Genomic DNA, 23,287 nt, shown 5'->3' with positions numbered 1-23,287 from the left:
ATTTCAAAGCCCAGATTAGTGTCCCAGACCCATCTTATCATAAAAATCACTCAGAACTTGTTAAAAAATAGATTCCTAGACCCTCCTAGAAGAATTCAGTAGGTCTGGGGCTAAGGCATATGTTTTTAATAAGAGTTATTGATCAGTAGTTGTCAAAGTCTAAGTCCCCCAATGTGTCACATCAGCATCACTTGGAACTTGATAGAAATGCAAATTATTGGCCCCACCTCAGATCTTGTGAATCAGGTCCGGGTGAGATGTACTGATCTAGATAAATGTTATCAAGGAGACACGTTTAAGAATCATTTTGTAAAACAGAAAGTACTTCCAGATGTGAGATATTATTAAACAATGAAAAATCAATGGAGATGAGAGGAAGAAAGAAAATGGGGATGAGGGGGGAGAGGAATGGAACAAAAACAAATAGACCTTAAAGCATATCAAGTTAATAATATTACCACAAGGTGGGGAAGTAATCCTAATTTACTTTGGAATTAGTATCTTGACCATGTAAACTTTACCCTTAGTAAAGACAAAATAAATCTAAACAAAGGTTATACTCTAAATATAGTATGTTCGTTTTTCATAGTGGTATTTGTGAGCAATTTCAAAATTATATGTATTCTAGGAGTGAGCAAAAAGGTAATATATTGTGGGAAAGGGAAGCCAAGTTTCTTATTACTGGAGAAAGGAGTTACAAAGAAGAGGGAGGGAGAGAAGGAAGGATGGAAGGACAGGAGGGAGGGAGGGAGGGAGGGGGAATGAAAAGGAAGTCTAGAAGAGATCCTGCGGTTTTAGACTAGAATGGGAGATATTAATATGAACACATGCTTTTAATATATTTATATACATATAGATATGTAGATTTGCATATATTATATATACGCATCATGTGTGTATTGTGTGTGTATACATATAATTAGCTCTGTAGTGGAGATGGCCTAACAAAGATGCAACCCAAGTAACAATAAGCATCTAGCCCCCAGATACTGTTTTGTAAATACCATTCTCCAATAAAAAGGAATCAGGGCTCCTTAGAAAAATAGCAGATTCCAGCATTATAGCAGGAAAAGTATAAAATCAATATGAAACATATTATAGAGCTAGAAAGTAAAGAAGTCATCAAAAAAAGTTTAAGACACATTGAAAGGATACAAGGGCCAACTTGAATAAGCGCCCTCTGGCCAAATATAGGACAATTTGAGAAATAAAATAATGAGTAACTGATTATAGCCCATTAATTAAAATAATCCATGAAACCATCTTGATAGGGAGAAGGGAAGGAAGAGAGGGAGAGTGAAAAAAGAAAAGGAGAAAAGAAGGAAGGAGGGAAGGAGAATGGAAGGCATACTTCTCACAGAGCCTAGCACTGTGGCTTGCACACACTAAATGTTTCTTGAACGATTAGCACTATTTCTAAAATGACCCAACTAGCATTGAGCACTTCTGTTTACTTTACAAATAATGCATTTTTCTTCTCTAAAAATTTCAGTTAGTTCTTTTTTATCATCAATTTCTCTCATTATATTCATGTGTTCCTTTATATCCCTGAGCATGTAGAACATATTAATAATAGCTGTCCTTACCTGCTAATTCCATCATCTGTCATTTCTGGGTCTGTTTCTACTAATTTTTCTTTTTCACCTGGTTATTGGTTACATTTCCCTGTTCCTTCATTTATCCAGTACTTTTTACTGGATGCCAGACATTGTAAATACTATGTTTTTGAGTGTTGAGTCATATTGTCTTACTTTAAAAGAATAGTCAATTTTACTCTGGCTGTCAGTTAAGTTACTTTTGTTACAAGAACCAGCCAATGGTGTTCTGGAACAGCCATGGAGTTCAACTGCCCACCGCCAAGAGGCGTGACTCCCAAGGCAAGAGTTTGGGGAAAAAGGAAAGGGGCTGTTTATTTAAAGCTTATACAGGCTTAGAATAATGGCAGATTTCTCCTAAGTCCCACTTCTTTGAAAAACACCCCAAAACAAATAGTCCTGCCTCCCTCCGCCAAACCAGGCCAGTTTCAGAACACACCACTTAGTCTTTCAGAAGAGCAGAAGTCTACAGCTTAGCATTCCTAGTCACAGTTCAGCTCCAAGCACCCCGCACGTCTGTGTGATTGGCCAGGCAGGTCCCCGCAGCACCGTCAGCTCTGCTGCCACCTTCTGTAGGCAGACTTCCAGGCAGACCTCCCGACCTCCTGGCAGCCTTCTTTGCAGACCTTTTTGCAGACCTCGTGGCTGACTGACCTTCAGACCTTCCATTCCAATTTTAAAATGCTCTGCTCAGAACTTCTTGTATGATCTAACATCCGGCTCTTCCTATGATGTGCTAGTGTCCACCATTTTTGTTAGCTCTCCAGTGTCTTTGACCCTTTTTCAGCTGCCATCTTTAGTCTGGGCAAGAGTTCCCAGTGATGCCTTCCCAGAAGGCATCTAGAGAGGGCTTCTCCCCTGGCCCCTTACCTCCACCCTGCACCCCGCGCCGCCCCCCCCCCCCCCGCAATAGCTCAGGCAGGCGCTGTATGAGCTTTCCACTGGCTATGTCACGAGTCACTGCACATGCCTACAGACAGTACACAGTTCTGCAGCTTCCAAGATGTTCCTTTCAGGACGGCATAGGCTCTTAACCTGCCTTTGTTATGTAATGCGTCTTAAATGCTGTACTTTTCGTTCTGTGGGTACCCCTCCTATTCCCTTTCTGCACCCTTGCAGAATCTGGGGGTGATGGTGGGGTTCTCCCCACCCTAAGGGCTCTATACCCTGTTACACTTTGGCACCAGTTTAAACTTTTCAAGCTCTTTTGGGGATAATACAGAGAAGCCTTGACACTACAACTAATCTGGCCCCACTTGAAAGAAGGTTATTATGGGGTTTTTACTAAATGTCATTGATATTCAACAAAATCTCTCCAATCTGCTTGGTGGAAAGTTTAATTATTCTTGGCCTTGTGTGATTTCTGGGAATTGTTTAGCTTACAACTCCTGATAATTGTTCTCTTCCTAGAAAGTTTCCTACATAATATCACAGGCAGATTAATATTCAACTAAAGAGTCAATGGGATCCCCATAATAATTTCTGCGTACTTCCCTGCTTCAAGTACTCTGCTCTATGAATTCAAGCCCCTTTATACCCTCAGCACTTCTGTATCTTCTTGAGTCATCAATATTTCTGGGCTCTGCTTGAGTTCCCCAGCCTGGTGCCATGTTCTAGAAGTTGCTCTAGTTTAGAAAGTCTGAATAATATGGGACTCACTTTGTTTCCTTCTCTCAAGAATCACAGTTCTGTTCTGCATTTGTCCAATATCTGAAAATAGATGCTTCCCACATTTTATCAAGTTTTCTAGTTGTTCATGACAGAAAAGCAATGCTAGACCCTATCATTCCCCTACAGCCAGAAGCTACTTTTATTGACTATTTATATTAACTTCTGAAGATATAATGTATTCACACAGTCTGAAACTTGGTTTTCTTTAAAGAGAGTAGTAAATGGCGTGGTTTCTAGATGAAAATGTGTGATCAAGGAAATCCATGTTTTAAATGGGAGTTATTAGACCATGTCTGCCAGCTGAGAGGAACACTTGATAATGCAGGAAGGAGAGTGAATCATTGCAAGAACAAAGTTCTTGCGTAGGCAACAGGGGATGGGGCTGAAAACCCATGAGAAAGAGTTCACTTTAGACTGGAACACACAGACATCACCCACAATTAAAGACGAAATTGCATTCACAAATAAAGAAGGAAACTGCGTGGGCATTGACATGAGTGGGCTGGTTAATTTTTATGAAAGCAACCGTAAGAGAACCTCCCCCTGCTCTTTTTTTCCTGGTGAAAATCAAAAGCAAGGTCATCAGCCGATCTCTCTGGCTCTCTCTAAGGGGAGCCAGCTGCAATGCTGTAAGGTGTCCTATGGAGAAATCCACGTGACAAGGAACTGAAGGAGACCTCCAGCTATAGTCAGGGGAGGAACTGAGGTCCTCAGTCCAATGACCTATGAGGAACTTGGAAGCTCAGGAAGAGAGCTTGGAAACAGATCCTCCTGGGGTTGAAATAACTGGAGTCCTAGCTGAAATCTTCCTTGCAAACTTGTGAAAGACCTTAAGGCAGATGTCCCCAGCTAAACTGCACCTGGATTCCTGACTCCCAGACACTGTGGGATGACAAATGTTTGTTGTTTTGAGCCACTAAATTTGAGGTAATTTATTATATAGCACAAATAACCAAGGCAGATATTGGTATCTGGGAGTTGGGTGCTGCCATAAAAAGAAACTAAATATATGAAAGTAGCTTCGAAACCAAGAGATGGACAGAGGCAGGAAGGAGCTGAAGAGACATGACAGAGAAAGCCTAAATTAAATTGCCTTGAACAGACTTTTAGTAGAAATCTGGGTTTTGAGGACACTGTCAGTGCAGGCACAAAGACAAGTAAGGAACATGTTATTGGACACTGAGGAAAGTGAATCTTTCCTATGCAGTGGCAGAAAGCTAAGTAACACATCCGCAGTTACGTGGACAGCACAGAATGTGCCTACTGAACCGGGTGAACTACTTCAGATTTCCAAGCAGGTGCTGAAGGTGCCTCTTGGTTTCTTCTTGCTGAGAGAGGAGAGACACATACTGAGGAAAGGGCTGTTAAACAGAAGGAATCAGGATTTGAGAGTTGTGAAACGCACAGCCTCCCTAGACGGCAAAGGATGTTAAAAATAAGAAATGACCTCTCATCAAAGATCAAAGAGAAAGCGGAGAAAGGCTTATCTCTAAGAAATCTGTGGACTTTTATCTAGTGGAATGATCCCCCATAAGATTCACAGGAGGCTGTGTGGTCTTGTGAGAAAATTAGAGTAGTAGGAACACTGCTAGCTTGGACTGAAAGATTACAAAACGAAACAAAGCCACGGGGCTCCCAAAACTGGGCTGAGCAGAGGCATGCTGAGAAAACTACTCAGCTGCAGAGATGTGTGACCTCTCATGAAAAGGGAGGGTGATACTGATGGCAGAACCAGGACCCAGAAGACAGAGCCACAAAACATGGAGAATTACTCCTTAAGTAGAGGTAGTAGAATAAAAAGAAAATATATGAAAGTAGCTTTGAAACCAAGAGATGGGCAGAGGCAGGAAGGAGCTGAAGAGACATGACAGAGAAAGCCTAAATTAAATTGCCTTGAACAGACTTATCATTAAAAGAACATGCTTATCATTAAAGACAAGGTCTAAAGCATGTTCATGAGAATGGGTTAATTAGGCAGGGGGGCGGGGGGGGAGAATAGTGAAAGTAAAGCATTCAAGTAATCGAAGATCATCCCTGTAGATGCTGAAGTCACCAAGAGAGCTGAGGGGAGTAAAGACAGTAGTGAAGAGACCAAGTAAACTAGGTGTTAGCAGTTACAAAAATCCAAACTCCCTTGCTTAGTCATCCACATTGATTTGTGATCATTCTCCAGCTTCCCAAAGCAACTATATTTAACTTTTAAGTCTTCAACTGTCTGTACATGCTACTGGCCTTTACAAATGCTCTTTATTCACCTGGTTCATTCTTCTCTGCCCCCTTATAATACTGGCAGACACTTGCGGTATGTTTCCACAAGTCCATGTATTTGTTGCATGACAGCACTTTCAAACTTTATTATGTCCTTTGTCTTTACTATTAGCTCCAGGAAGGCAAGGGCTGAGTTTGAGTTCTTTAACGTTATTCCCCACACTCAGCTCAGTGCCTGGTATACACAGTAGGCATCTCATGATGGAAGAAGAGAATTTCCATCCTAGGTCTAAGATAAAAGATCCAAAGCAGTTCCAAAAGAGCACATTTCTTTGGTATCTCTCCTTCAGATTTTCTGACAAACATTAATATCTGAGTTCAAACAATGCTTTCCCTTAAGAGATATAGTTATAGAACTTTAAATCTCTTATAAACATTAGGTATTAGTCACTTTTAAAAATCTAAGTATTTATACAAGGAAGCATCTGAAAAATTTCTCTTGTGAATTCCCTAATGTCCAGAAAATGTGATTTCAATGAAATACTTTTCTATAGTAGCCACCATTGTGGATTTTCTCTTCCATGGAGGTTTCATTGGTTAAACTGGCCAGCTCTTCCTCCTGATCTGAGGGGTCTTCCTGAAATTACTTGGAGGCACACTGCCCAAAGATATGCACAGAAATAGAACTCAAGGCATAAAGAGTATGCGGCAATTAGTAAAACATACCAAATTAACGAAATCATACAACGGGTAAAACAACTAATGTGGCAGAGAAAAAAAAATGAATGTTTCTCAAATTGAATGCACTTATGACAGGTTTTTCTATACTGATATTTTTAGAAACCTCATTTCAAAATAAAAGCAGGTGAAAAGAATCTGCTAAATTCATCTAATGAGCAAGTTTTAAAAATTTAGTTAATTTATCATAATTTTCTCATTTTTCTGGGCCCTACCATTTAGATGAATAGCCCAATGACCACTTAGCTGATGAAAGTTAAAATTTTCAGTTGTAGCTAAGTTACTATGCAATTTTGTAATGCTCTGATATATTCATTAAAAATATCTTTTCCAGAAAGTGCAGACCTTAACACTAAACTGCAGTCCATCCATAATAAAATTTACATCCTTACACATGGTCACAGTGCTTTTAAATCTGAGTACATTGCCCTAGCCTTCTGATAATATTTGAAATTCACTCAAATAGACACCCAGTGAGTTTTTGATCATCATCCAAAGTATTTAGGTCACTTTAGGAACGTACTACATTGCAAAGGAATCCTTTTCTCTCAGCTAAAATCTGTTTTACCCAACAAAGCAGGAAACTTTCTGCCCCAAACTTCAAATATATCTTCATCCCCACAGTGCTTCCTTTTTTCTCTCAATACTCAGAAGACAAAGTGAACCTTCTTCATTTTAAGACTAACGCTCCGTCTGAGCTCTTTTTCTGGAACTTGCTCAGTCAACTATACACTATCTATCATATATCTTCAATAGGTCCCTTTCTATTATATCTTAAACTATTCTCTCCCTGCTGGGTCATATTTTATTGACTAGAAATAAGCTCATTCTTTCTCATACTTTAAATGTCCCCCCTGGGCCCTGCATTACCCATACACCTCCACCTTCCCCACTTTACAACCTCAGCTAGGCTTCTTGGACCTCTAGAGATTTATAGTTCACCCCTTTCTGTTGTGGACACTTGCCTAGGCACCCTGGCTGCCCAGCATCAGAGTGGAAAACCTCCCATTCTGTAAGGCTGAAACACTGGCAGGCAGGCCAGGTCCTCACCAATCACATACTCCCAGTCAGGACTCTGGCCCTTGGGGGAACTACACAGAGAAGCAGGGACTAGTAGGAGCTTCTACATTCATCAGTGGTAGCATCTAGTGACCAGCATTTAGATGGGAAATTATTACCACAGAGATGTTCAATGTTCAGATGTGACAGCTAGGGCACCCTAAATGGGCCACTCCTGGCATGATTATAAGAATTAGTTCAACGTAAGTTATAAATATTAACTACAGCCTGCTAATCAGTACAAAAGTGAGAATGATGTTGGTTAAGCATATTTTCTTCCTTTTTTGTATACATTAACTGTATTTTGTATATATTATTATGTATTATATACTGTATATGTATTATATACAAAATACATATGTTAACTATTTTTTCTTTTTTTATCCTCATCTGAGGATATTTTTTTCATTGCTTTTAGAGAGAGAGGGAGGGAGAGAGAGAAACATCGACTTCAGAGAGAAACATCTATCGGTTGCCTCCTCGTACATGCCCTGACGAGGGATTGAACCCATAACTCAGGCATGTTCTCTGACCAGGAATTGAACCCTCAATCTTTTGGTCTATGGGAAGACGTTCAAACCGACTGAGCCATACCAGCCAGGGCTTTTTGTTTTTTTATATTAAGTAATTTCCTCTGAATTTCCTCCTTCCCCTATCATTTTAGATAAAAGGATTCCTGGTGGTGATAGCTTCACGATTTAGTATTTAGTTTACAGAATACTCATTTAAGTGGGACTGTGTCTAAATGGAAAGAGAAATTAATATTGTCTAGATATTAGTTCTGTAAATGTTGCCCAGAAATGGATACAATGACAGTTGGCACATAGCATTTCTCCATTTTGGTGTCTCCTTTTTTTCAAAATGTAGTTGTGCTCTATTAAATGAAAGCATAAAGCTAGAGGGAAGTTGTAGTTCAAGTATGTGTAGACAGGTGTGTGTGGATGCAATGTAGCCAACAGGGTGAGTTATGCTGGTGATGCAGCTCTTGTCTCTCAGCTTCAAACCCACCCTCCATACTCTGCTTTCCCAATCTGTGGCTGGAACTCTGCACACTCATGGATGTTGGTTCATTTCTACCTATAGGGGGTGCCAGGAGACTAGAAAGTTGATGGAGGGAAAAGGGACTTGATCCTTCTTGTTTTGCTTCCCATTCATCACCCCAGCCTCTTCAGCTGGGGAGCTGCAGTTGATTCCAGTAACCAGGTTCCCCACCCGTCCCCCACCTTCTCAGAACCAACGATAGCATGGCTCCTCAGAGATCCTTCAGTACCAGCTGTCTAGCATCCCCTCCTCAGTTATATGTGTTCCAGCTCTGCAGGGTCCCCTACAACAGGTGCCTGAAGAACCAGTACCAACTCCTCAGAAGTCAGCCCTTCCGGATCCTTCCTCTGACCTTCTCTTTGATCTAGCTACCCGCCTTTCTTCTCCTGGAAATAGCTCTTGGCCAAAGTCCTCATTATTTCCACATTGCCAAATCAATAGATATTATTCAGACCTTACTATACCTTTATGTTATATCTGACACAATTGATCTCTCACTAGTCCCACCTTTAGACAATATTATCTCTTCATTAATAATTTTTGGCTTGTGAATACATTTCTGGAGGATAAATTGACAAAAATTTCTTAGAAAGCATTTTAGCAATATTGAGTCAACAAATAATTTTGCAGTATTGTGTGAATATTTCCGGTGAGTTAATACTAGAGTTAGGGGTACTGTTAAGCATAGCTCGTGCTGTGTGTATATATTTAATAAGTGGTAGAGCCAGATGGTCCGCCTCTAAAATATGTTAGCAACGTCTCCACCAGGGATTCTCAAAACTTTGGTTCTATCAGAATCACCTAAAGGCTTGGGAAAACACAGATTGATGGGCCCCACCTTTAGAATCTCTGATTCTCTAGTTCTGGGGTGGTGCTAGAGGAGTTAAACTTCTATGGAGTTTTCAGATGATGCGGATCTGCGTCCCACTACTACCTACTCACATGTTTTTTTCTTATTAGTTCCTATTCAGTCCTGCTCTTCCTTAGGCAGCCTTCGCGCCTCTCTTCTCTCACCAGCTGTCCTAGATACGCTCATCTGAGGCAGCCACTCCACCCTCGTGCTCCCATGGCTTCCTGTGCGGACCAGATACACGTCAGGAACCACTGACACTGGAACCCCGTGCCTGCCTGTGAGCACTTCAAGGACAGAGATCATAACTGTTCTTTGTTTTTGTTTTTGTTTTTTTAGCATCTTTAAGTTTCTTTCTTTAAATTTTTTTTCTTGTGGTAAACATGAAATTTACCATTTCAAGTGTACAATTCAGTGACATTAAGTACATTCATATTGTTGGGTAGTCTGTACCACCGTCCAACTTCACAACTACTTACATCTTCCCAAACTGAAACTCTGTACACACTTAAACAAGAACTCCCCACTGCTTTCTACCCCTAGTCCCTGATAATCATCATTCTGTTTTCTGCCTCTATTTATCTTTATATGCATATAGTTTCCAGCACATTGCCTCCTAATGGCATGATTTCCCTATCTGCAGAGCTGAAGAAGGTGAGTCTTTCTCAAGGATCAAACAAAAGAACAAATGAGAAAGAATTTTGAAAAGTTAAATTCACATAGAAATAGTATGTACTTTCACTGGAGTTCTTAGTAAACTTGAAAGATGTAATTAGCTGTTAGAATGATAAGCATATGGCTATTTGAAACCACCATCTTGGCTCTCTACCTAGCACAAATAAATATTAATCACATTATATTTTTAACATAATGAGGAAAAAAGTCTACCTGAAAAAAAATAGAAAACAAACTGTTCCCATCCTCCACTCAAATATCAAAGACCCCTAATTTGAGTTCATACTTTTTTTCAGAATATATGCTCATTCCCATCTGCAATGTCTTGCCACCTGAATCAACAGGAAAAGAGAAAACCTAAGGGAACAGAAGGTTGTGTAAAAAAATATATAAACTCCCTCATAGAAATTTACACAGACATAAAAGGAAAAGTAAGAATAGGAGAGGTTTCACAATCCACTTCTGTCTATAGGCACTCTTTCTTTTTTTTTAAATGTGTCATAAAAATTTACAAGTTAATTTGGTACTTACAGAACATATAAAAGATGGGCCTTAAGGTCATAATTCTTGAAAGAATTCTTAAATAATGGCTCTATATAACAGATGAATAACTTCAAGTCCTCTTTCATCCAGCACTGTATGTTCCAGTTTGCACCTGAATTAAAAATAAACTACTTCAAATCTGAAAAACATTCTAAACAACTCACTGAAAGAGAAGAGCTAAATTTAATTTACCAGTGTTCTCATACAACTTCCATTGCCCACTCTGAGAGAGGAAAAAAACAAAACAAAACAGGCTCTACCTAGTTCTATGTGTTTGCCCAAGTCATGCAGTCCCTCTGGCCTTCGGTTTCCTTTTTGTGTGAAGTTAGAGAATTAAATTCAATTACTGCTTCTCAAACTTTTTTACCCTGAACCACGTGTATAGGACAAACTCTAAAAACAAAATCCTCACATAGCTCAGTTCATGTTCACTTTCCAAGAGAAAAGAGAATATTAAATATCAAAGTACAAGCAAATTTGGAGCAGTATTTATGTGTGTCTACTTTAGCAATAAAGGTAAGATGATTCCCATTTGAACTACGATGCATGTCAGATTCTTGTTGTTATAATATTACAGGCTCCAAATACAATTGATGAAAGCTTATTCCATTGCGCACCTGATAATGTAAGATCAACTATATAGATCAACTATAGAGGTGATTTGTAATTTAGAAAGCAAAAACAGCAACAAATGAAAATCATGACTAATGTAAGGCAAGACTAAAATTATCCTAAGACAACACTAACATATATCCCTAAACCTGAGGGATTTCTATGTAGGAGAAGGACTTTGCAACATTCTTGAGCCCTATGAAGTAATCAGCCTACATGGCGGAATAATAAATGGAAATCCTCAGTGACCACTACTTAAATTAGTAACTTTAGTTACAAAACCTTTAACTCATTTAGGAGTAACTACTTATTAGTTTTTATTTATATGGTATATAAAATTAAAATCTACAGCACCATAATAATTCCTTTTAAGTGAAGAAAATACTAACATATTTTTGATCATTTCAAAGCTTATCCCAAAGGACCTTGACTTCTTACGTTCATTCTTAGTACGCTTAATAATCACTGGAATGGCTAAGTTTCCTTACAAAATTTTTTTAAAGTGTTTCATTTTAATGACAATGCAGTGGAATAAAAATTTTATAACAAAATTAAATTAAATGACTATAGATTCAATTGGAGGCACTCCTAACTTGCTTTAAAACTCTAATTTTATTGCAAATGTATGCTTTATCCTTATTCCTAAACGGATTTCAACAAACTGGAGTTTCTTCCATCTAATTAGTGGTCTCCACCAGAGAAAATCTGGTCCTCCACGGAGCATCTGGCAAAGCCTGGAGATATATTTTGATTGTCCTGACTGGGAAGGGAGTGCTACAGAGATCTAGTGGGTAGAAGCCAAGGATACTGCTAAACATCCTACAATGCACAGAACAGCTCCCCATAACTAAGAATCTTCTGGCCCAAAATGTCAATAGTGTTGAGGTTGAGAAATCCTGATTAACCCTACATAGGAGATCTTTACTTATATGTGCCTTTATTCTCATGCTGCAGGTCTCTTAATATTACCGAGTCAATTGACTCTGCTCTATTAGCACTTCCAGAAGGCTTAGAAATAATATTGTTGTTTAGATCTCCAGGTGAAGGATTTGAAAAAATTTTAATTTTAATTTAATTTTATTTTAGAGAGAGGGGAAGCCGGGGGAGAAAGACAGGGAAAGAAACATCAACATGAGAGAGAAACATTGATTGATTGCCTTCGGCCTTCGGTCTTCCGCCTTCTGCAAGTGCCCAGACAGGGGCAAAACACAGAGTCCACAGCCCAGGCCTGTGTCCTGACCAGGAATCAAACTGGTGACCTTTCGGTTTGCAGGATGATGCCCAACCAATCGAGCAACGCTGACCAGGATGCAACATTTTTAACTACACTAGCTACATTCAGTAGTCATTAACCTTAACCAACAAAAACCCTTGATTTAAAATATATATTGGTTACAGAGCAATTCTTTATTGAACAAATATTATTCATAAATGCTTTAAAATTTAATTAATTTAAATATTTTATCTATTTAACAAAATAAGGTGTGCTTTTTCTATTTTTCAAGCAAATTTAGAACACTACAAGAAATGTATTTATAGGTATTAAAAAGCTCCTTCATTACATTTTTATTTTATGGGATATAAAATAACTTGGTGCTTATTAATTTGGTCACATGATAAATCTTAATTTTATTACTAATATAAAATGCTGATATGTGTTAAGAATCCCATCCAAAAGACATCTATTTTATAAAGTTTTCAGAGAATTAAAATTTTGTTCAGTACACTTAACAGCTAACTCTTGGAATGTTAATATACTTACCTATTTGTTGAAAATCTAAAGATTTTACTGTTGAAACAAATGCCTTCCCTTCGATGTTGTCTGCATGCACAGAGCAGTTTTCATCTTCCTCACTCCAAAAGCAACAGTGGAAAGTTGTTTTGGATAATAAGTTGGAAAAATAGGTACCACTTGAGTTAAATTTAGCTTCAAAAAGTGTCTCATAATGTCCATTCAAATTTGAAGTGTTCTTCAAGATTCCAGCAGGCAAGAGGAAGTCATAGGTTGTATTTGGTGGCATGCAAAACAACTTAATGGGATATGCCAAGTTAAACGCTGTTATCATATATATAAATTCTGTTTGAACATTAAAAGGATGCATAGAAAAAAATTAATCATTTAGACTAAGACAAAAATAGTAAGTATCTAAGAGTGAACTATGCAGTGCTCAATAGTAATTATTTAACTTTCCAAGTGCTCAATCAGTGCCTGATATAGGCCTGTGCTTCTGTTGTACGTGTTGTATTTGAGAGGGTACATTTATTTATTGAGACAACTTTATACTCTAAAACCCCTTTTTGGAAATTCATGCTTCCTTTTTCTCATTAGTCTAACATATTTATATTTTAAACAAAGGAAATTATAACTAAATATTTCAATTTATTTTTCTAAAAAATAATATTCCAATACTCCAGCATAAATAAGAAATATCTGGATGGCCAATTACATAAACAAATACTACAGTGCTGTTTTTATATTTCTTGAAGAGAATAACACCAAAATGTTAACAGTACTTTCAATGAATGTTTTTAGAAAAGGTTTGCCTTCAACACCAGGATAGCTGGATGATCTGATGCTGCCATTAAGCCACCAGATACACGACATCATGTAAGTCGTGCCCTTAGTGCACTCTCCAAGGACTAATGCACAATAACAAGATTTCTTACAGGAATCTTCCATTGCTCTGCTGATTAAGACAATTATCATTGTTAAGTACATAAAAGTTAAGAACACGTATACAGTCCTGTAACAAAAAAAAAAAATCCTCAAATTTTAAATAGCTAATTGTTTAAAAATAAAATAACAATTTTCCATAATTCTTTCTTTTACAGGTTACCTAAATAATCCAACAGCTGTATTACTTCATATACAGACTAATGCAGAATGAGAATTCTGAGAATTCTGCATGGATTTATAAGAAATAAATATTTTGAAGGATTAGGGTAAATGTAAAAGATGTAAGAAAATAGAAATTTTTTAAAAATCAATTTGCAATAATTTTACGTTATAAAAATAATATATGTAAAAATATTCAGACAATATATAAATAACTGTTAACAATTTGGCTTCTAAATCCTTTCTATAAATATAAATTAACATAAATATGTGTAAGATGCAAAAATTAAGGCAAAAATGATTAGCATGACTAATATTTTGTCCACAGGATTAACAATTAGCTACCATAACATTACCAAAAGTGAATCCTCATTGCAATTGTGTTCCTTTGTACTTTAATATTTCTAACACATTTCTAAAATTATAATATCTCAATGAAATGAGAATAAGTTATTTATTTGATGTTACAAAACCATAAATATGCAATGGTACTAATTAAAAGCATTATATTTTCTAGCTGCACAAGGAGGATTCAGTTGGCTGAACTGAAATTAGCTTAAATTCCTCAAAGAAGAAATTTAAAATGTAATAATGAATGTCACAGACATAGCAACTATTGAATCAGTTTAATTAAAAGATGGTTCTATTTTGCTTGCAATGCTTCGTTTGCAAATGATATTCTTTCCCTCCAGATGAATCCTAAACCTGCAAGGAGTCCAGAACATGCATATGAAAGCTTATGTTATCATGGCAACAATATCCAAGAACTTTTCTGATCAACAAAATTTGATCAAACCACAAACCTTTTAGAACACTAATGTGAAACATTTAAGTGGAACCTAACAAAAACAAGATAGAGGATTATAAAAAAAAAAAATGAGTATATGATTACTTTTTGATAGTCTTTTGTGGCATGTTTTTTCCTGAAATCTGTAACAGTGGAGTTATCTTGAGTATTTCCTGTGAATATATAGAGGTGACAATGAGAAAGAACAGTCATGTACAAGAGGGAAGAGTAATAGAGAAGCTCCTAAGAGTACCTTTAGACTGGAGTGGCCGACAAGATGCTCAGAACTAGCTGACATAGAGATAAAGATTGCCAGGTAAGATGGGTTTTGTTAAAAATAGTTTGACTTTAATTTTAAAAACTAGGAAATCAACCTAAATTAGATAAGTTTTTTTAACATGAGAATAAAACTAGAATGTGGTAAGAAACAAGTGAAAATAGTATGCTCAACGTCATCAACAATGTATGACTAATGAAGCCTGCTGTGGTTCAGAGCAGTTAAAATCACATGACAGAAAAAAGAACATCTATAAGCTTTCTCTTAAGGATATTCCTGCAATGGGTGGGAGAAAGACTAATATACATCTTAATTTCTGAAAGCATTCTTGTGGTGGTATTCAAGATGGAAATTTTTAATGTACACCATCGCTTCATAATATCCCTTTATAACATTATATTTGTTATTGCTTACAAGAGTTATCATGCAAAACAGCATTTCAAATGGCATCTCCATTCCATTTGAGAATAAACCCACCATTTTGTGTCATAATCATTTATTTTAAATGTTATCATACATACATATGTTTGTAATTTAATAGTGCTACATTTGCTGAATAAAATTAAAATAGTTAAGTGTCCTTATATCTTGTTCCTAAGTATGTATAAGGGTGTCACTGTGTATATAATAATTTTGGGGGCTATAAAAGAAAACAAAGCTAAAAAGCAAATGATGGACAGAGAGAAAAAATTTGCAAAACATAATACCTTGTTAGGGCTACAATAATTAATGTTATGAGTCAATTTGTTGAGGCCTAAAGGTTACTCAGACATTCTGTCAAACATTTTTCTGGGTGTGTCCATGAGAATGTTCCTGGATGAACTTAACACTTGAATCGGTAGACTGAGTAAAGCAGATTGCTCTCCCTAATGTGGGTGGGCCTCATCCAATCAGGTGGAGACCTGACTGGAACAAAATGGCTGAGTTGGAAGAGCTTTTACAGCTTGCTTGACATCAGCTTTTTCCTCCCTGTGGACTCAAACTGAAACATCAGCTTTTCTTGGGACTCACGCCTGCCAGTGTTTAGAGTGGAACTTACACCATCAACTCTCCAGCTCACCAACTGCAGGTCTTAGGGACTTAACCCAAGATAAAGGTAGGAGCCAATTCCTCATAATAAATCTTTCTGGATATATAAAAATCCTACTGGTTCTGCTTCTGTGGAGAACCTTGACTACCAATACAAATCTAAATATCTATTCCATCTTTTAAATTCCTATAAAGCATCTAAGGTGAAATAAAATCCAACAACAAAACTGTCAAAGTATATGAATTAGAAAATCACATAAAAAATGTCAATAAACAATGCTCAATCTCACAAATAATCAAATAAATAAAATTAAAATGAGATGCCATCTTTTGCTTCTCTGACAAGGCGAAAAGGCAAAATAAAAATAATATGCTTCCTTGGTAGAAATGCAATGGAACAGCACTCATATACTTATGTTCAGACTGCAAATGTTACAAAGCTTTGTGGAGAAGTTGTCATAGTATCTATCAAATTCAAAAATGTGTGTACACTATTCAGCATAAACGTCCTTCTTTAGGAATTAACCTACAGAAATATTCTCCCAAGTATACAAAGATATATGGATTTCAATGCAGCATTATTTGTTACAGAAAAAGAAATTTCTATCAATGAAAAATTGGTGAAACAAATTAATAATTTAAGGTACATTCATACAGTTCACTGTCATATGACTATTAAATAAGTGTATCCGTAAATACTGAAAAAAAAAGGAATGATAAATTGAAAAGCTGTTAAGTGGAAAAAGAAAACTGCAGAAGAGTATATATTAACAAATTCTATTTTTGCAACTCTAGATATGAACTGTGTATGTGTGTTTGGGTATATGTGCTGTACTTCTGGAAGGATATAGGCATACATCAGGTTCTTTCCAAGAGCTTGGGAATAGTTTTAATTTTCACACTATTTTCAAAGGTTTACTTAGAAGGGGTTTCATTTTCATATTTAGACCTTTGTTCAGTAGGCATGAGCATGAGAATTCCTAACTGGAAATGGAAAATTCTATTAGCCAATAAAGAAAGAGTATCTCAGAGGACAAAACCTCTACCTTCCACATAGATGTTTAAAAGGCAAATAACTTACCCCAATATAACAAAGCCACACAAAATTTTTGACAAGTCATCTTACTTCAGAGAAGAACACCTGAAAAACAGTAAATCTAAAGTTATCATAGATACATACACACATATATACATACACACAAAACTGACATAAACACAAGGTATCTGTGGAAAATATAAAAGGAAAATGATTACAAATAAGTCTTTGAATTTTAATCATCTATAATACTCTGGATCAATATCAAGGAAGTGTGTCACATTAAAGTGCAACTGTGTTATAGATTTATTCCTGTGCACATGCCATCTTACATAATTAAAATAAGCCACATATTCATATATGACATAATCAAAAAATTGTCTTTACCTTTCCTAAGATACTACAAAGCCAAATGGTTATACCATATGTAATGACTGCATATTTATTTCCAATAAAGAGGAGAAAATTTTCCAATGTGTTTTTGGAAACCCACTCTTCACTTGCAAATGAGGTAACATTCACATTGGAGAGTTACCAGAGTGACTCAAGAAAAATTAGATGGCTTAACATATCCAAATGACAGGACAACTTCAGAGACAAGCTTTCCCATGAATTCTACTCAATGTGAAACACATAATGACTAAGATTATTTGTACTAGTGTGTCATGAAGTAGAATGCTGGTATTATTTTAATAAATTGGACTTAGATTTGTAATGACACACTAAAAGTTTTTGATATTCCAATTTTGTTATTATCTTTTATCAGAGATTCAGTTCACTACACAAGTTAATCTGAAATCAAAAGCCCTGAATTAGGTGTCTTGGTATCAGGTGTCTTGGGTGCCAATCTAGGCTCTCTTACTAGTCAGCTACAGGACTGGGGACTTCAACACTCTAAGCTTCACGTTCCTCATCTACAAATCAGGCTGATGGCCTCTACATTCAGTTTGAGAGTTACCCATAATTCTGAGTGATTTTATTTGAAAATAGAAGTCACGTTGTTATCACAAAGAATATTATAAAGTATTAAGTAAGAAACATGTCTCATAAATCCTGTCTCAGAATTGGCACCATGTGATGAGTAAACAGAAAAATGTTTGTTTTGTTCACAACTTAATAACTCTTGGGGGAAAAAATAGATGTATATAAACATTTTGTAGTCTGGTAAATTTGCTTTCCAGGCAATCAGTTTTTTATCAGAATTTGGCTTCTTTATAGATTGACATCACAATATTTCTCTAGGATTTTCTAAAAAGGATGCAATTTGGAATCCTCATTATCTAATCATATGAAATGTATGCAAATTCCTCCTAGTTTTTCCTATGCTACCTGTTTCTGATACAAAATTTTCTTATAAAATAAACCCAAGGGCAAGTTTCATAATCGGGATGTGTCATAGATACATGTCACTAAGTATTTCAAATGAACTGATTAGTCATTCAGCCCAAAAATTAATTTGATTCACTTTTAACTCAACTGAATATTATCTGCTGAGTTTAGTGACAAAATAGACCAGTTCTTTTTCCTTATATAAGCAAGCCATTCTTTTATTTAATGTTCCATGAAAAACGCAAATTATTCTTATGGTTTGAAATCTTGCAGTCAGATTTTGCTTTTATAATAACAAAGAATCAATTATAAGTGTGAAAAGGGCATAGAAGAGAGTGTTAAAGGTGGCACCTTCCATAGACTCAAAGAGAGAAATATTTATATGCGCCCTAAACTGTACCAAAACACAATATAAGGGGGGTTATAAGAACAAAAATAACACATAAAAAATGACATAAATTTTTAAACATATGAAAAAATGTAACAAAGGGGAAACTAATGGTAAGGAGACCAAAATAAGCCTAATGTACAAAATGTCATTAATTGGAATTCACTTTGTAAAGGTGAGCTATAATTTGCTTTAAGCTTTCTTATGGCAAATTTTTCAATTATAAATTCAAAGTAGTTAAAAATAAAATAAGAGCAATAGCTTAGGGAAATGTACAAATAATCCTAACACTAAGAACAGAAAAAAAAAAGTTGCCTAACTTTAAGATAATAGGTGGCATTCCCATGAATATCCTAACAGTAGCAGAGTTTCATGGGGAATTAAAAATTTGATAATTTCTCACCTCCACCATTGCCAATACCCCATTCTATAGCCACCACTCTCTCTTCCTTGGATGATCAGAGGAAGCTTTTAATTGGTTTCCCTGTTGCTTGCTCCCCAATTCAATCTATTCTCAATGCAGCGGCCAGGGAGGTCTTGTTAACACATAGGTCAGATCATGTCTCTCTTTCCCAAAACACTGCAGTATTTCTCTCTTCACTCAGAGTAAAAGCCTGAGTCCTGCACAGAACTACGGGTCCTGGATCTCTGTTACCTCTCTATCAGCCACAGCTCTCCCAGACCAGCTTACCTGAAACTTCACACCTTCCCCACCCCAATGTGTCATATCTGTTGTTCTGCTTAATTTTTTCTCCTTAACTCTAATGTGAACGTGATTTTCTATTTTTCTTGCTTCTTGTCTAACTCTCTCCACTAGGATGTCAACTCCACCAGGCCAATGATTTTGTTTTTACTATTTCCTTTTCATCATTATATCCTTCACACACTTGGCCTCTCACATAGTAGATGCTCCATATAGATTCACTGAATGAATGAATGATTAAATGAGTGAATGGCAAGACATAACTCTTTCCTGAAATATTCTTCAAAATAAGCCAGTGGCATCACTCCAAGACAAAACTGAATAAGAGCAGTCTTTAAAAGAGGCATTCTAATATCCACACACAGCTCTTTGAGAATCCAGCTTAATACCAGCGGGAATTTTGATTCTTAATCATTTTCTGACATGAACCTTATGGAGAATTTACTGAGAGCAGTGTGCCAACTGCCGGGAGAAGACGTATACACCCAAAATTAGGGTTATAATTTAAGAGGTTTGACAAACTCTCTGAAATTTATCCAAAACTCCGAGATTAAGAATTCTTTATTTTTTTCAACCATAGTTTACACTCAATACTATTCCACACCAGTTTCAGGTGTACAACAAGGTGGCTGGAAAACCATGCACACTACAGAACGGTCCCCCCAGCCCCAAGCACCCACCTGGACTTGTACCCAGTTATCTCAACATTGTTGACTGTATTCATCATACTGCAAGTCGCATCTCTGTGCCTATTCTGTAACTACCAATTTGTACTACTTAATCTCCTCACCTTTTCCACCCCTCCCCTCTGTGAGCTGTCAGTCTGTTCTCTTTATCTATGAGTCTGTTTCTATTTTGTTTGTTTATTTTGTTCCTTAGTTTCCACATTTAAGTAAAATCACATGGTATTTGTCTTTTTCTGGCTAGCTTATTTCACTTAGCATAATACTCTTCAGGTCCACCCACACGGTCACAAAAGGTAAGGTTTCCTTCTTTTTTTACAGGTAAGTAGTATTCCATCATGTAAATGTACCACCACTTTTTTTATCCACTCATCTATTGATGAGTACTTGGGCTACTTCCAAATCTTGGCTATTATAAATAATGCTACAATGAATAGAGGGATGCATACATTCTTTCAGATTAGTGTTTTGGGCATCTTCAGATATATTCCTAGAAATGGAATCCCTGGGTCATAGGGCAATTCCATTTTTAATTTTTTGAGGGACCTGTACACTGTTTTCCATAGCGGTTGCCCAATCTACATTCCCACCAACAATGCACTAGGTTTCCCTTTTCTCTGCATCTGAGCCAACACTTGTTTGTTGATTGATTGATTGCTGATAGCCATTCTGACAGGTGTGAGGTGCTATCTCAATGTAGTTTTGATTTGCATTTCTCTGATGATTAGTGATGTTGAGCAATTTCTCATATGTCTATTGATTATCTGTATGTCTTGCTTAGAGGAGTGTCTATTCAGGTCTTCTGCTCACTTTTTAATTGGTTGTTTTTCTGGTGTTGTCTGAGTTCTTTATAAATTTTGGATATTAAACCCTTATCAGATGTATCATTAGTGCATATGTTCTCCCTTTTAGTAGGTTATCTTTCTTTTGCTGATGGTTTCCTTTGCCGTGCAAAAACTTCTTAGTTTGATATAGCACCACTTGTTTTTCTCTTTTTTTCCCTTACTCAAGAAAATGTATCAGAAAAAATGTAGCTAAGAGAAATGTCCAAGATCTTATTGCCTGTGTCTTCTTCTAAGATTTTATGGTTTTGAGTCTTACGTTGTCTTTAATCCAACTTGAGTTTACTCTTGTGTATAGTGTAAGAAAGTGATCTAGTTGTGGGGTATTTTGGGGATTTTTTTTTTTGCACCTATCTGTCCAATTTTCCCAATATCATTTATTGAATAGACTCTCTTTATCTGTTGTATATTCTTGCCACTTTTGTCACATATTAATTGACCATAAAGGCATGGATTTGTTTCTGGGCTCTCTATGCTGTTCCATTATTTTCTATGTCTGTTTTCCTGCTAGTATCATGTTTTGATTACAATGGCCTTGAAGTATAGTTTGACATTAGGTGGCATGATACCTCCAAGTTTGTTCTTTTTCAAGAATGCTGAGGCTATTCAGGGTCTTTTGTGGTTCCACATAAATTTTTGGAATATTTGCGTTAGTTTTGTGAAATATGCCATTGGCATCTTGATAGGGATTGCACTGAATCTATAGATTGCTTTGGGTAGCATGGACATTTTAATGATGTTAATTCTTTCTATCCATGACCACTGTTATGTACTTCCACTTATTTGTACCTTCCTCAATTTCTTCCTTCAGTAACTTACAACTTGCAGAGTACAGGTCTTTTACCTTTTCGGTTAAATTTATTCCTCGATACCTTATTTTTTGTTCTTGCAATTGTAAATGGAATTGTTTCTTATTTTATCTTTCTGATAGTTCATTATTAGTATACAAAAATGCCACCAATTTCTAAATATTAATTTTGTATCCTGCTACTTTACTGAATTCATTTATCAGTTCTAGTAGTTTTTTGGTGGAATCTTTAGGGTTCTCTGTATACAGTATCATGTCATCTGCAAATAATGACAGTTTTACTTCTTCCTTTCCAATTTGGATGCTCTTTGTTTCTTCTTCTTGTTTGATTGCTATGGCTAGGACTTCCAGTACTATTTGAAAAAGAACAGTGAAAGTGGACATCTCTGTCTTCTTCCCAATCTTATGGGGGATTTTTTTCCCATTGATTATGATGTTGGCTGTGCGTTTTCCATACATGACCTTTATTATCTTGAGGTATGTTATTTCTGTTCCCCCTTTGCTGAGAGTTTTTATCATAACTGGGTGGTGGATTTCGTCAAATGCTTTTTCTCCATCTACTGACATGATCATGTGATTTTTATCTTTCATTTTGTTTATGTTGTGTATCACTTTTACTTATTTGTGGATACTTTGCCAACTTTGCATCCCCAGAATAAATCCACTTGACCATGATGTATGATCTTTTTAATGATCATACATCATTTGGTTTGCTGATATTTTCTTGAGTATTTTTCCATCTATGTTCATCAGGGATATTGGTCTATAATTTTCTTTCTTTGCAGTATCTTTATTTGGTTTTGGAATTAGGATAATGCTGGCCTCATAAAATGAGCTTAGGAGTCTTCCCTCCTCTTGACTTTTTTGGAATAGTTTAAAATTAGTGTTAGTTCTTCTTTGAATGTTTGGTATAATTCACCTGTAAAACCATCTAATCCAGGACTTGTGTTTTTTTTTTAAGAATTTGTGATTACTGCTTTGATTTCATTAGTTGTAAATGGTCTATTCAGATTTTCTGATACTTCCAGATTCAGTTTTTGAAAGCTTTTATGTTTCTAGGAATTTATCCAATTTGTACAGATTGTCCAATTTGGTGGCATATAGTTCTTTTATTTTTTAAATTACAAAACATATTTTTTATTGACTGAAGCTGATCAATTCTCTTAGAAGGATAGAGAGGCACATAGTATATTCTTTAAAAAATCAAATTACAAGTTAAAATGCAAGTGTTTTAGACTTTAATAATTTTTAAGTGCATATAAAGCTTGATCTTTTAGCAAGCTGTTGTAAGTAGATGGGACAACCACAGACCCCAACAAGATGGAGCTCTGCTCAGCTTTGGGGGAGAAGGCCCTCAATTGTCAGTAACAGAGGAGATGACTTCTAGTTAAAAATATTTTATACCATATCACTTTATGTTTACTTACACAGCAAACCTCAGGTTTAACCACAAGAAAATAGAATACTATTTCTCATATATTTAGAGCTGACTCTCATAAGCTACTGGTTATAAATTAAATGTACGTACAGGTTTAAATAAATCAGATAGTGGAAACAGCACTTTATATACACGGGTT

General features: G+C 36.3%; 1 protein-coding gene across 3 annotated transcripts in view; it reads right to left on the bottom strand.

Moving 5' to 3' along the window:
* The window catches only part of LEPR (leptin receptor), a 78,788-nt gene that overhangs the window by 37,832 nt on the left and 17,669 nt on the right, over nt 1-23,287 (bottom strand). For all 3 annotated transcript variants that reach the window (XM_054574315.1, XM_054574320.1, XM_054574318.1), the window contains exons 3-5: nt 17,003-17,062; nt 12,755-13,069; nt 10,369-10,492 (exon numbers count right to left, since the gene is read on the bottom strand). In XM_054574315.1, coding sequence (XP_054430290.1) covers nt 10,369-10,492; nt 12,755-13,069; nt 17,003-17,042 — 479 coding nt within the window. In that variant the 5' untranslated portion in view covers nt 17,043-17,062. The remainder of the gene's footprint in view (nt 1-10,368; nt 10,493-12,754; nt 13,070-17,002; nt 17,063-23,287) is intronic.

Source organism: Pteronotus mesoamericanus, unplaced genomic scaffold (genome assembly GCF_021234165.1).
Source record: "Pteronotus mesoamericanus isolate MK-2021 breed Mesoamerican mustached bat unplaced genomic scaffold, CSHL_Meso_final contig_105, whole genome shotgun sequence".
Taxonomy (NCBI): domain Eukaryota; kingdom Metazoa; phylum Chordata; class Mammalia; order Chiroptera; family Mormoopidae; genus Pteronotus; species Pteronotus mesoamericanus.
Note: the sequence above shows the minus strand (reverse complement) of the source record. Positions and strands in the feature narration are given on the sequence as shown.